Below are 15,196 nucleotides of genomic sequence, written 5' to 3'. Positions count from 1 at the left end.
GCATGCTATCATGTGTTGTTTGTGTATATGTTTTCCCAGAGGTGTTTATCAAGCCCATTTTTCCATTGGACTTGTGCTCTATATGAATTTTTCTGTGTGTCACAGTGGCCCCTTACCGGATAGCTGTTCTTATTTCACACCTTCTATTTTTACCCCCAGCTAGAGATGTCTTCACCTCAGGTAACCAGTCTTAATAAGTTTGGAATCCAGTGGTCTACATTGGCATTTGTGTTATGGGGATTTAATAGGCAACTTACATTTTTAAAATTTTAAAGTAAAGTAGTCATGAAATCTAAATTGACATATCTTATTTTATAATGGAATATTGCTGTATTTGCTCAAATATTTTTATGTGCATATGATTTATTTTATTCATGTGCTCTCGTAAACTTTTAAACAAAATAACTTCCCTACCCACAACCTTTGACTCACATGACATCACAGCAATATCAAACCATCCAATCAATTCCCCATGGACAAAAAGTCCCGCCCTGCATTTGTTTGTTTGTGAAGCCGTTTAACTTGGATATGCACTCACTGGCCGTTTTTTCGGTATACCTGCTTAACTGCTTGATAATGCAAATATCCAATCAGCCAATCACATGGCAGCAGCTCAATGTAGACATGGGGAAGACGATGTGCTGAAGTTCAAATTAAGCATCAGAATGGAGGGGAAACCATCTTCTGATGGCTAATTTTAACAGGAGAACGTGACCATGTCATAAACCTTAAATCATCTCAGACAGGTTTCTCTAACAGGACATTGTAACCATACTCAAATGGCCTCCACAGTCACCAGATCTCAGTCCAATAGAGCAGCTTTAGGATGTGGTGGAACAGGAGATTCACATCGTGGATGAGCAGCTGACAAATCTTCAGCAACTGTGGGATGTTATCATGACAATATGGCCGGTGAGTGTACGTTACACTCTTAGAAAAATGGTACAAAAGCTGTCACTGGGACAGTACCCTTTAAAAATGTTCTAATATGTAGCCTACCATTTAGGTACTAACATGTACACTTTTGACAGCAATATATACCTTTAAGGTACTAATATGCAGTTTTTATAGGTACAACAGTATACCTTTTGAAAGGGTGCCGCCCCAGTGACAGCTTTTGTACCTTTTTTTTCTGAGAGTGTTGGGAAGAAAAGCCTATTGCAACTTCCCTCATGCGGACTTCAATTTATCTTTCACAAACAAATTTACTGATAGTGGGAGAAAGAACAATTATAAACTGAGGTGGTTGTTCTGAATGCTGACCTATATTACTGGTCAGTGTTTAGAAATGCTTAAAAGATTTTATTGGACAAAGAACTTTTATAAAAATGTTATGGACAACTTTAAGTGAAAGTCATGAAAGTGTTCCCACAGCATCTGAGTCAATCAGAAAGTGAGGCAGTGAAGTGTGTTTCGTGTGCGTGGGTTTTAGCAGACAGTTTCTAAATCATTACACATATTATCAGGGGTAAAGTATACCTTTTCTTTTTTCTTTTTTTTTTTTTTTACATCCATCCCAGTGTCAGTGTCAGGCTGTACACAGGAACCACCCAGCACCGATGCCCAGTCCATCTCAGGGCTTACCTTGTTTTTCTAAAACATTCAAATGATTTTAGTTAGTTGTAGCTAGAATGGCATATTTTGAGTTTTGAATTTTGGGATATTTCTGATTGGCCATTGGACTAGTTTTAGTTACACATATACCAGAGGCCTGTACCATGATGGTAGTTGAACAAACTCAGGGTTACAGGATTAGTTTTGAGTTGACAAACCAATCTAATCAGCCTCTGTTGGGATCATGATGCTGATGATCATCAACTTTCTCTTGATCCTGAGCTCATGGAGAGCGTGCACATGAAACTGTGACATCAGTAGCGAACAGCCAATCACATGCCATGAAACATGCAAAACTGCCATTCACTTCTCGTGTGAGAGTCAGTGCGATTAAATTCTCTCTTCTGCCAAAGATTAAAAGATTGAAGAATATGAAGTATATAAATTTATTCACACAGCAAGAAGAAAATATCTCACTATATCAGTGAAAGTTGTGAAGTTAGGTCTATATTTAGGTATATAAAGGTTTGAATATGTAAGCTCACATGTAATCATTTTTAAAGCTTTATCTATTGATACTAAAGCGTATTTATATTACATATCATCTGTATATACTGTATTTATATAGGCCTAAACTTAAACAAAATGTGCAAGAATCATTGTTAGACTAAAATTGCCCATATATATAATGGATTAAGCGTATAATATTAATTATAATATATAAATCATATCAAATAATTATAATAAACAGACATTGCTAAAAACCAGACGATTTTGTCTTAAAAATCTGTTACTATGTAGTGACCTTTAATTTGGAGCAAGAGAAACTGGGGGAGTGACTTTGCTCTCAGCTCTCTTTAGTTTGAGATCTCTTACCCAGAACAAAACCTGCCCTGGAGCGTAAGCCACTTTCATGGTGCCTAAAACACACTCTGAATGCACTGCTTCATCTCATTTAATCACATATTTCATACTTGTCTTCCTGGTTTCACAGAAAAGGCTTAAACTAGTCCCAGACTAAAATGCATGTTTGAGCTGTTTTAACTGAAAGTAACTTGCACTGGCATATCTTAAAATAAGTCAGTGCCATTGTTTTGTCTGAAGATGCACACAAGTAATGTTTTTTTTCTTTCTCATGCACATTTAATAAAGCTACTTAAATGTCCTAATTTAACTAAGGCCTAATCCTGGCTTAATCCAAGCCCTGTTTGTGAAACCGGGATATTTATTTTTATCTTTGTACCATTGATTATTTTCACATCTGAGTTTTTTGAGAAGGTACACCACTTCCCTCGCCCCATCAAACAGTTCTGACTTTGCCTGATAATAGGAGTCTGTGTGAGTGTGTGTGGTTACAGCTGTGAAGAGTGCAGTACATCTCCACCCACTGTGATGGACTGCACCACAGATGCGCATGGAAAGCACCAACTTATGCATGTAAATTAAAGACACGTATGGGACACAACAAAATTCAGCATAGCAACACTCAGCGAAGTCAACAAAAAACATCAGCAACAGTAAAAACGCAAAATGAAGATTATAGACCATGGATGTGCAATCCCGCCGCTGGAGGACAAGTTTAGCTCAACACACCTGCCTGGAAGCTTCTAGTGATCGGGTTGAGATGTGTTTAATTAGGGCTGGAGCTAAACTCTGCTGGAAGGGGTGTCTCCAGGAACAGGATTGAACACCCCTGTAATGGACTATAGGTGCGTTCACGCCATTTCGGAGTACCACAATTAGGAGATTCCCAAAATGCATTCACGTCCTAGAAGAACTCGTAATTACAACTTTTCAGAGAACTCTGATTCTGCAGGCAGCCGTGGCCTAATGGTTAGAGACTTGCAACCCGAAGGTTGCGGGTTCGATTCTCAATACTGGCAGGAAATGACTGAGTAACCCACAATTGTGTCCACAGTTTGCAGTGTGTGTGTGTTCACTATCACTACTCCTAATGTGTGGGCACTAACTTGGATGGGTTAAATGCGGAGAACAAATTCAGAGTTTGGGTTACCATACTTGGCCTTGGCCTTCACGTCACTTTCAGTTGTACCATCTGACCGAAAACTAAAACACCTGAAAACTATAAGAAAACTATGACGAAACATAGTTATTTCAACAAAAATACATCAAATGTGAAGTATCACGCAGGGAATTGTGGGTTTTTTCACTGTAAATTATACAATGACTTGTTCGTTTTTACTTCCTTTTTAAACTGTAAATTTAACGGTATTTTACAGTAAAATGACATTAAATTTACCATTAGATCTATCACAGTTATTTACCGTAGATAGTAAGGAAACTTTCTGTTAACCAATTAACAGTTTTTCACTGTAGCATTTTTACAGTCTTTTACTGTTAAAATCACAATCATTTTTTACAGTGTATACAATAATAGCTTGTAAAATACACACTGATGTCTATGGAAGCGGCAATAATAATCCTTTCATAATTTGTTGATGTGTTTTATTGATATCACACATTGATATCATATCCCATTACAAATCTCTAAAAAGAAAATCTTAAATCAAGAAATACCTGCCAGCGAGGTCCGAAAATTTTATTAAAAAAGAAAACAGTAATATTTGTCTTACCTCACTGGCAGATGTTTCTTGTTTTAAGCTCTTAAATTTAACTTAATTTTGATAAATAATTCATTAAACAAGACTTAAGTAATTTTACTTAAAATTGTTAGTTGTTTAGATATATGTACTGGTCTGAAAAACAAGACAAAAATACAGAGTAAAAAAAAAAAAAAAAAAAAAAAAAAATGTTCTACCAGGACATGATCTGTTTTTCTACAGATTTGTATCTTACAGTGCAGTGATGCATGCAGTTGACATTTTAATTTGTATTTTGTTTAGTCATCTTTGTACATAAATGGTAAAGTAGCCTATACAGTATCATTCTTAATGTATTTTGCATCCAGATGATTCACTTGCTCCTTATCATTTTGATGCATGGGTGTATGGATTTGCATGTTTCTTCTCAGAAACGGAATTGTATCATCACAGCTTCATGACCCGCACCCTTCAGCTGGCTTCCTTCAGTTCTGTCTTTCTGATCTTTACTGACTTCTACATTTTCTTGGAGAGGTGCATTTCAAGACCAAGAATCATGCATTCCTTCCTGCTGGGATGTTCAGTCATGGCGCTGATTTACCTCTCAGGTAAATGGCTGTTTTATACATTAAAAACTGCATTTTTGTTTGAGTTTTAAACATGGTACTCTCTGAAATGCCACATTTTGATGCACTTTTTAAGATATGGAAGGAATTATTTAAGACGGCAGTTCTTTACAACCGATTGATTAGATTTTTGTTTTACATTTAAAAGTTGCAGGATTACATTTTGCATATTACAGTTGCCCTAGACTTGTTTTCAGTGTTGTTCTTCCTTCCCATCTGTGAGTGAAAGAGGAAGTCCAACCGCTTCAAAACAAGTTTGCATGTGCCATGCACCTTAAAAAAAAAAACAGTTATAATGTGGGATGCACATACTGTTAAGTGTCTTTGATAATGCCAAGCATGTTTCATGGTTTTACTTCTGCTGATAACTTACAGCAAATGGCCATTGCAATATTAAACCGGTTCTGTCTTATATATTTTCTCTCTGTCCATCTCATAATTTCAGCTGAAGCAAAACATATCCATGTGTTCCAGAAGCCACGATTTCTTGGCGTTAAGACAGATCAGAATGTGATGATATTCTGTGTGTCGTCTCAGCCGTCTATGCCGGCTCGTGTAGTGTGGTTCAAAGAACGGACTGACAAAGACACGCTCAAGCACAGCAAAAGAATATATATAAAGGAGAAGACTGAAAAAGCAAATGCCTCTATTCTCATAAAGAAAGTGGAGGTTGAGGACAGCGGCATTTATTTTTGCAAGCTGAATGGTACTCTTGGACCGGGAACTGCGCTTGAAGTGTCCAGTAGGTGCTGATTTGTTGTTGATGCCATTCACTTTCTTTCTTTGCTAGCCTGTTTACCATACTTGTATTTCTTTGTTTCTTCCATAGGAAATAGTGATCCCCAAGCTATCTTGCGCAGATCTAGAGTCAAGGATGTTATCATTTTCCTTCAGGCTTTTCTGTTGATTTTGTGCATTGTCGTTCCTCTGGTTCAGTTTTACAAGCTGGTAAGAGCCACAAACGTTCTCTATTACTATGTGCACTTGTGTGAGGTATCCATTACTGTTTGGTGACACTTTATTTCGAAAGTCCACTTTAGACATTCTACTAACTGTGAGTAACTTTGCAACTATATGTGAACTAACTCATTGATTTGCAACTACATGTCAACTGACTCTCATTAGAGTATTAGACTGTTTGGTTTAGTAGAATAAGTTGACATGTAGTTGCAAAGTTTCAAAATAAAGTGTTAGCGGATATTAAACAGGCAGTCTACTAATACTCTCATGACTGCTAGTTGACATGTAGTTACTTATAGTTAGTTGAATATCTAAAGTGGACCATCGAAATTAGTTTAACCAACTTTTTCGTTTTTTTGCCAATAAGCAAAATCAGTAAGCTAATAAGCTAAGTTATCAATAAGCAAAAACAGCAGTTTCTCATTGTGTTTGGTTTCAGGAGAAGAAAGAAGAAGCGGATTATGAAGAACCTGAGGATGATCACATATATGAGGTGACGGTTTTGGTTCATTCGATTAGCTTGTTACTGTCATGTGTTGGTTTATGGTTGGTTGAGTTTTAAGCTCAGAGTTCTGCAACTATTGTTGCATGCACTACAGGAAGTGAAAACACACATGGTCTGTTGTGATAGACAATGCATGAAATTATACTTGCGATGTACAATGCGATTTCATTAAGCAAATAGGAACATTTCTAAACTCTTCAAGTTCCGGTCCTCGAATTTGATTGGCCGAGCGGCGTTCCATGAGTTCAGTTGGTCTGTGTCAGTTTGCACTGCAAAAAATTATTTGCTTAGTATTTTTGACTTGTTTTGCAATACGAAATTTAGGGAATGCACAATATATCAGCCGATATACGTTAATTTTTAATGTTATCGTTATCAGCTCGATAAGAAAATTTGGCCGACATATTAAAGCAGTGTATTTAATAAATGTATTATTTCCTTCAGCTGAGACATGATGGTTTTGAATTGCAAGAAATATGATTGAAATCAGTTCAAAAAGGAAAATACAGTAAAGTGCAACATGTTCAGTGCAAGTCTGTCATATAGGCTACATAACATTATGATGAGAATATTATAATTGTGTGCTTGGGACAAGGCTCTTAATGGTGAGACTTTTGTTTTTGTAATCAGGCTCTCAAAAATTGTATAAAAATATGGATTTACATTTATTGGTCAATGTATCGGTTATCGGCTTTCAAATATAAAGTTACCTTAGTTATTAAAATAGTTATTATCCTTGGTGTGAACGGGCCTTAGGTAACTTTGCAATTGCATGTCAGCTGATTCTACTAATCCAAACCCTAACACCTAACCCTAACTTAACAGTTTGCTAATACTCAACTAAAAATCGAATGAGAGTTAGTTGACATGTAGGTGTGACGTTACTTAGAGTCAAACAGAATGTCTAAAGGGGACCATCAAAATGAATTGTAACCCTGATTCATTCACCAAAGTCCCTTTAAGGCAAGTCATTTCATTGAAACGCCTCTCGGACAGCTATTCCAGTCATGCACGTGCAGCTCCTATCTCTCTCAATGGGGAAACATCAAACTCTTTAAAGCTGTTCACCAAGCTCACGATTAAATTTCATATTTAAAATCACCAATGAAATCTGACAACAACTGTCTCATTAATTTTGTTTCTAAACACTCAAATCATGACTAAAAAATTGCATTTTTCAGGCTGGACCAGTTAATGCACATGTACAGTCATAAGTGTGTGTCTCAAAACACTGACTGTTTCTATTGCAACTGGAGCTTCTGAAAGCAGCTGCAGTGATGCAATGACTTTACCACTTATTCCTCCATATTGTGCATTGTACTTTCTCCCATTCATAGAAATATGAGTGAATATATTTGTTTAGATTTACACAGTATTTGTATATCTAAAGTATTTGGTCCTTTGGTCTTTGGTGTTGTTAGTAGACACTCAACAGTTGATTCTGCTTTGGCTTCATTTGGAATTAATTTACAAAATAGACAAAGTAACCAGCACTAATGAATTATAGACCTTTTTTCCTGGTGTAGGAATTGATCGTTCTGTCTATATTACAGTTTTTTACACACCAACTCGTACAAACCTCAAACTATCATCATGTCGAATCAAACATTTTAGTAGTTTCTTGGTCTTCTGACAAGAATTTCTCAGTTCTGCAAAAATACAATAGGCTACATGTAAAAAAAAATTGGCAACAAATGAATTTGACAAGCACACGTCTGAGGGTGTACATTCAACAGTTTACTGTACATAAAATAGTGAATTTTCCCTCATCTAAACTACTGAGTTCTGTAATTACACTGTATGTGTAAGCTGTATTTAGCCTGTGGATGTTCAGCACATAATCATTGTTTATGTTTTATGAATGAGAACATGGTTAAAACCTGTATAAAACAGGTGACGTGTTAAAGGGTTAGTTCACCCAAAAATGAAACTTCTGTCATTAATTACTCACCCTCATGTCGTTCCAACAACCATAAAACTTTCGTTCATCTTCGGAACACAAATGAAGATCTTTTTGATGAAGTCTGAGAGCTTTCTGTCCCTCCACTGACATCCTAAGCAACTTCCACTTTCAAGCCCCAGAAAGGTAGTAAAGACATCATTAAAGTAATCCATGTAACTTCAGTGGTTTAACCTCAACTTATGAAGCGATGCAAATGCTTTGTTTGCGAAAAAAACATAATTTACCACTTTATTTGCAAAATATTAATCTCAAAAGATCGTTCAAGCAACAACGTCCGTTCTCGCGTCAACACAACACACATGCATCTTGGTGCACGTTCTCATGAACGCGTTGTTGATTAATATTAAATGAAATGATAATTTATTTATTTTTCTGCGCAAACAAAGCACATGGATAACTTTAATGATGTTCCTGCGGCTTCAAAGTGGAAGTTGCATAGACTGTCAATGGAGGGACAGAAATCTCTCAGATTTCATAAAAAAATATCTTCATTTGTGCTCCGATGAGAAACGAAAGTCATACGGGTTTGGGACGACATGAAGGCGAGTAATTAATGAGAGAATTTTCATTTTTGGGTGAATAATCCCTTTAAACGTTTTATGAGATGTGTCTTTGTTTTGAGAACTGAATTAATGAGAAATTGTGCCAACTGAATCAGTTATTATAGTGTGTTATCAATCGAGAAAAACTGTAATAATTCATAAATGAAATGCATGGCTTCCCATGTCTTATTACTTTGATATACTACTTTGACAACATCACATGCTCTTAATATTCTTTGAAATCCATCTGTTTTTTCTGATTCTCTGTGTGCTGTACAGGGTTTAGAAATCGAGCATTGTGGTGGTGATGTATACGAGGACATCTCTGTTTACGCCCAGCCCACAGATGCAGCATGGGAAGTCGAGTCCCCAGACCAAGAGTGAGAAAAACACATCCAGATGTCAGCTTCAACACCAGAACAATGATTACGTTCAGTCCATATCACGACTGTCCATCTGTTTGTGCTGTATGCACACTGATGATGTCACTGAGTGTGAGTGTATGTTTGAAAAAAGATTTCACTTAAAGCGTGAAACTATTATCTCGGAAGGAGTAACCATGCCATTTATATACCGTTTATATAAGTTTTGATAATGTTGTGGAATTTACACATTTACATAACAATATTCCCAGCTAACAGGGACCGTTCTCAGATGTGTACTGTCCTTCTTCCAGTAATGTTAATAGAACGTTCGTTCAAAGTTATGGTCTTTAATAACATTATCAAAACATTACCCGCAAAATAGTTATTTACACATTATTCATGGAACGTTTTTCTGAAATATTTTAATATAATGTTTTTTTGAATGTTAGCCTACTACTTTTTTTCAGATGGTTCAGAGAACATCCAAATGTAACATTCCCATAATACTTGCAAAATGATCAAATAGAGAAAACATTATGTAATGCTCACATAACCGAGAAAAAAATGTTTTTAAAAATGTTCTGAGAACATCGAGAAATAACGTTTTCAAAACATTCTTGGAACATATTTTTGTTGGCAGGGTTGTAATACATTTAACTTATGTTTTTATTGTTGTTTGCTTTTTTTATCAACTAATAATGTGTTACAGTATGTGCTATTTTTTTTTTTTGTGAGTGTGTTTGTTTTATAAATGCACTGGCTCTGGCTATTCTTTTGTGATAATAAGGTGCTGTGTATGTGGAAATAAAATACTAGTGGTAAGGAACTGCTCAAAGCTAAAGGAACCTGCAAATCAAATGTCTACTTTCACTTCATATCTGTTAAAATAAGCATCAGGTGTTTTCCATAAAGCAGCTTTTTTTTTTGGTATATTTTCTTTGCATTCTGATATGGACTCCACAAGTCTGATGATGAAGATGAAGTCTGATGAAAGAGCATCTGCAAAGAACATTTGACCGTCTGTACAAGGATTTAACATTGTCAGTGTCACGAATTTGCTATTTGACTAGTAAAATATTGCAAAATCCTAAATACGTGTTCTTCATTTTATGTTAGTATGTGCTTTGATTTTTTACCCTAGAAAACAGATCACATTTGGTCAGTTTGGACTGTACAGTAGGCCTATATATGGATTAAGTAGGCCTACATACTTGAATGGAGACTGAGAGAGGATAATACACATGTGGAAAAGAGAGAATCTAAGAAATACAAAAAGAGACACAGACTGACAGAAAGAGACTGACTGGAAGAGTAGCCTAGAAATCTAGACGCACCCTAGCGGCAGCAAAATTTGTTTTGCAAGCCAGACCTAACATCTTGATGTAGGTCTGGCTTGCCAGGCTAAGAGTGTTCAAGTGCTGTAAGAGCTGCAGGGAAAGCGCGCCATCTTATGGCCATTCAGACAAATTAACAGTCGAAATCATTTTCAGGCTGGAATACACACGACTTTTCAACAGATTTTGCCCCTGTTGTGCCGAATTTCGACCCCCTGCCAAATTATTACCCCCCTAGTTGAAGTCAGTACCTGATTGCCTAATCCTAACCCCGCCCCTAATCCTAACCCCTCCCCCACAACTAATCCTAAACCTACCAATGCTAGGGTGGTATAATGTAATTTGGGTGTCGAAATTCGGCACAACACCGGGCCAAAGAGTCATATTGGCTCGGTATCACAGACAGGGTTTAGATTAAACCAGGATTAGGCCTAAATTTAACTAGGACATTTAAGTAGCTTTTACAAATGTGCCTTAAAACATTACTGGTGTGCATCTTGAGATAAACAATGGCACTTACTTTAAAATACAAGAGACTTCTAGTTAAAACAGCTCACACCTGCATTTTAGTCCGGGACTAGACTCAAGCCTTTTCTGTGAAACCGGGGTTTATGTCATAATTGCAAATTTTTAAAGTCCTAAATTCTCATAATTTTTACTTTTTAATTTCAAACATTTTATAATTATGACATTTCAGAGCATTAAATGGGCTTTCATATTCATATGATGATGATGATGATGATGTGTGAGATCCTCAGTTGTTTAGTGTATGATGTCCAGTTTTTCTTAAAGTGTGTGATGTTCTGAAAAGTGTTGTAGTCGGCAAACATTGGCAAACATTTTCTTTTGAAAGGATTTTATAAACTTTCTTTATATTTCAGAAATAAATTCACAAAATATATCAAAAATTCAAGTTTTTATTGAATGTCAGAAATACAAAATACATATTTTTTTATGTAATCAGTAATCACTGCATTTTTGCATAGTAATGTCACAGCTAGAATGAAGGATTCATAAATAAATAAATACATAAATAAGGATAAAACTATGCAAAATATATCATATAAAATGTTTAAATAAAATAAATATATAAAAAATAAATATGAAATAACAATAAATAATAATTCTAAATATCTTAAATAATTATTAAAATGTAATATCTTTAATATAAATAAAAGCTAAACAGAATAAATAAACAATATATAACCCTTTTTCAACTGTATAAAAATGAATCTACTGTAATAAAAAGAGGAGTGTAAACATTGATAAATAACACTGAAATATTTTTATGTTCTTTTGTAAATGCGAAGCTTCTAGAAGTCCAGACATTAAGCCTGAATGTTGAAGGGGAAAAACTCCAGCTGGTTCATCAGACTTATGACCCGTTTTCTGGCGATCTCCCAGCTTTCTCCTCCATCCTCCTGTGAGAGTAATGCAGCATTAGGATGAGTTTCCACATTTACAGCTGAGGGTTCGTCTTTCTATATTAGAAGAAGAATCTCACCTTGTTCAGCTCTGTCATTTGTCTCAATCTTCCAAAATAGAGTTGCAGCTTTTTGTTCCTCTTCATTTTGTAATCGCCCTGCATTCAGAAAGAAAAGAATGAGTTCCTCTGGCTCGACTGCTGATGACATTACGCATATATGCAAATATAAGCACACTACTCACACATGAGCGCAGTCCATCAATCTGCGAATGGACCATGTTTAAGAAATCCTCCATTTTTTTAGCATCCCAGGGCACGACGGCGTCGTCAAAGAGGCCGGTGATCTCTTGCAGAGCCTGGATGACAAACAGGATCTGCTTCTCGGGCTGAAAACAATAGAGATACATATATGAATATAGCTTCATAATCAACAGCACAAACCAGGGTCGTTTGTTTTTTTGTGAAAAATCACTTTTGCTAACCTCTGCTCTTCTGTGGTTATTGATCAGCTCATACGGGATAGGGTTGATGTCCTCATGGCCATTATGGATTTTCTCACCCTGCAAAATATTCAGAAACAGATTTAATGAAGAGACTATATTGAACAGAGTGAACAGATTCAGATCTGAATGCTTTTTTAAAAAAATGTTGTATCGTATTTGATTGTTATAGGTCATATAGTGTGATATTGTAAGAATATGAAGTTCATCAGTTTTATTCAAAGGCCAAAAACTGAGCAGAAATATGAAAGTTGCTGAATCAGTATAACAGATACTGACATAATGTAAATATCAGTAGATCTCACAATAATATGTCTTAGTAAGATGATATTTAAATGTTTAGTTTTATGAACCATAGTTATGGAGCAAAACATATAATGCAATGCAATACAATGATGATTGACAGATGAACACATAACCTTTCCTCAAAAGCCTGATGCATCTTTTTTTTTTTTCAAGTAGGCCTATACTATCAAGTAAACCTAAGTTACTTCAGTCCATATCCCTGTTGAAATATCCCTAACAATATTTTACATTTTACATTATTTTACATTTCTACATTGTACTAAAAGACCTTTTACTTAAATGTGTGAATTATCAATGTGAAGATTTTGATTTTTCAGCTAGAGGCCTTATAAAGTAATGTATCGAATATGATACATAGGGTTCAAAAAACTTTTCGAATTTTTTTTTTACACGTCCATCATGACAATTTTTTCAATACAAATATTAGTCTCTCAATGAATAGCCATAAAATATAGGTATGAAAAATAATTATTTAAAAAAATAAATCGGAAGAGTAGAATAAACACTCACCATCGTTCTGATGAGATCCAAAGAGATTCCATGGTGGTGCTGAAACTTTGATTGACTTTGTTGACCATGTTTGGTCCACCTGCAGCTCAGCACAGAGCTGATACACACTGCCAGAAGAAGGCAGAGCTGAAGATCCAGACGAACATTCATTCTGATGTCTCGAGTGATGATCAGTGATTCCACAGGTTGATCCGCTTGATGAGCTGCTGCTGTTTCAGTCCTCCGGTTGTTCTTTCCTGCTGTTGGATGATCTTGTGTCTTCTCCTCCATGCTGTCCTCTTATATATGCTATGTATCTCATGAACCGAATACGAGATTCACTTTTCAGATGTCAGTGCGGCCACACACCTGAATGACAGGTATAAACCACAGTGCGCAAGCTCGAGAGTGAGTGGGGGAAGTTTAGCGTTTCATCAGAATTCCTACAGTGACCTCTCATTGTGTTAAATAACAAGTAAATAACAAATACATTACACTTGAATAAATACAGTATAAACACCACAGAATACCTTTTGGTAATGTACAGTAGCCCTACAATAACAATTAAGAGAGAGAGAGAGAGAGAGAGAGAGTGAATGGACTCGTGTTGCCTTTGATATAACTTCTAAATAAATAAACAAAGAAATTACACGATATGTCTACTGTTTAGCAAAATAAAGCATAAATCAATGTTGGAAACCGTAAATATAGCCTATATATTAATTACACAAATGTTTACATGTGCTACAGCATGTGTTTTGTTTATTAATTTATTTTAGTAATTTATGTCTGTCTGTCTGTCTGTTTGTTTGTTTCGTTGTTTGCAGAAGAAGAATTGTCATGTTTCTTTGGGTTTGCGTGTGAACTTGACTTTTACTGTAGAAAGAAATTCCAAAGCTGAATACCTTAGAAAGTGAAATCGAAAATAGTGACGTCATGAGTCGTCACGACATATAGGTTACATATTTCATATTTCAATTCATCATTGAAATGAGTTTGGGTTGTTATCTTTCTCACTTTATCAAATGTGATTTAAACTTTTCATTGAAGGATATATTCCTCTATTTTTCTGGGAGTGACTATGCTATTGATAATGTTGTTCATTTCTTTGTGTTGCACTGTAAATTTTTTATTCACAAAAACAAATTTCTCAAGACTTTATTGCTGAGATTTCCCTTATTGTAAAATCTCTTAAACTCATTGATAACAGTAAGAACAACAAGTTTCTTAAGAACTATGTACGGTTTTTTCTTACTTGTTGAGGAGTCAGTTATTGTTTTATTTATTTTTATTTTGTTTTTTTGTTAATGTATTCAATGCAGTGCTGTTTCTTCTTTGTAAAAGAAATAATAATAAAAAAAAATCATCATTGAAATGCACATGAATTATTACATTACAATAAGCTATTACAAGAATATTAGTCAGTGAAAAGACTAATTCCGTGGGAATAATTCTAATAATTCTCATTATAAATCAATTATAAGGAGCAAATGCTGCCCGGTAATGCTGATGACGTAATGCCTTGAGTTGAAAACACACGACAGATGATGATGATGATGAAATGATGAAGAAAAACAGATAATGATGATGACAATAATAATAATAATGAGAAGAAGAAGAAGAAGAAGAAGAAGAAGAAGAAGCCCTAAAATAAGGGTGAATGCAGGTAAAGTGGGACACTTTTTGTTAAGTGTGTGATTTAGATACCAATATGTTTCTTTTCTTTTCTTTTCTTTTCTTTTCTTTTCTTATTTTTGTTAACTTTAATGTCCAGCTATTTCAATTTGAATACAGTTCATATAAAGTATTATTTGCAATAAACATTTTGAGATCATGTATCCGTGACAATGTTAGCCAGATGGTCTGGTAAATGGGCCATCCCTGATTTATCAAAAATGGTCCTGTATTAAAACACAATTTATTATCACACATCATCAAGGCTATTCAACAACATTAAACAAACCCAAAAACATATAGCTTAGGCTATGAGTAAAATTCAGTTCACTCAATGCATGTGTAAAATTTAAAACAACAGATAGAACATGTTGTGTTGACATTAAATTTA

General features: G+C 35.2%; 2 protein-coding genes across 2 annotated transcripts; one reads left to right on the top strand and one right to left on the bottom strand.

The window, feature by feature from the left end:
* The first annotated feature begins 4,405 nt into the window (after positions 1-4,405).
* Positions 4,406-10,168, top strand: cd79b (CD79b molecule, immunoglobulin-associated beta). The gene is made up of 6 exons (XM_084135966.1): positions 4,406-4,437; positions 4,547-4,723; positions 5,187-5,483; positions 5,571-5,689; positions 6,141-6,194; positions 8,991-10,168. The coding sequence occupies exons 2-6, from the start codon at positions 4,573-4,575 to the stop codon at positions 9,093-9,095; spliced, it is 726 nt and encodes a 241-aa protein (XP_083992092.1). The 5' UTR covers positions 4,406-4,437; positions 4,547-4,572; the 3' UTR covers positions 9,096-10,168.
* A 1,570-nt stretch (positions 10,169-11,738) lies between these two features.
* On the bottom strand, positions 11,739-13,422 carry ifnphi4 (interferon phi 4; the record flags this gene model as incomplete). Its single annotated transcript, XM_084135743.1, has 5 exons — positions 11,739-11,828; positions 11,915-11,992; positions 12,079-12,222; positions 12,319-12,396; positions 13,153-13,422. The coding sequence occupies 5 exons, from the start codon at positions 13,420-13,422 to the stop codon at positions 11,739-11,741; spliced, it is 660 nt and encodes a 219-aa protein (XP_083991869.1).
* Between the last annotated feature and the right edge of the window lie 1,774 nt (positions 13,423-15,196).

The sequence above is a fragment of the Abramis brama genome (genome assembly GCF_963993115.1).
Source record: "Abramis brama genome assembly, chromosome: 14".
Taxonomy (NCBI): Eukaryota; Metazoa; Chordata; class Actinopteri; order Cypriniformes; family Leuciscidae; genus Abramis; species Abramis brama.
This window is presented reverse-complemented; position numbering and strand designations above follow the sequence as displayed.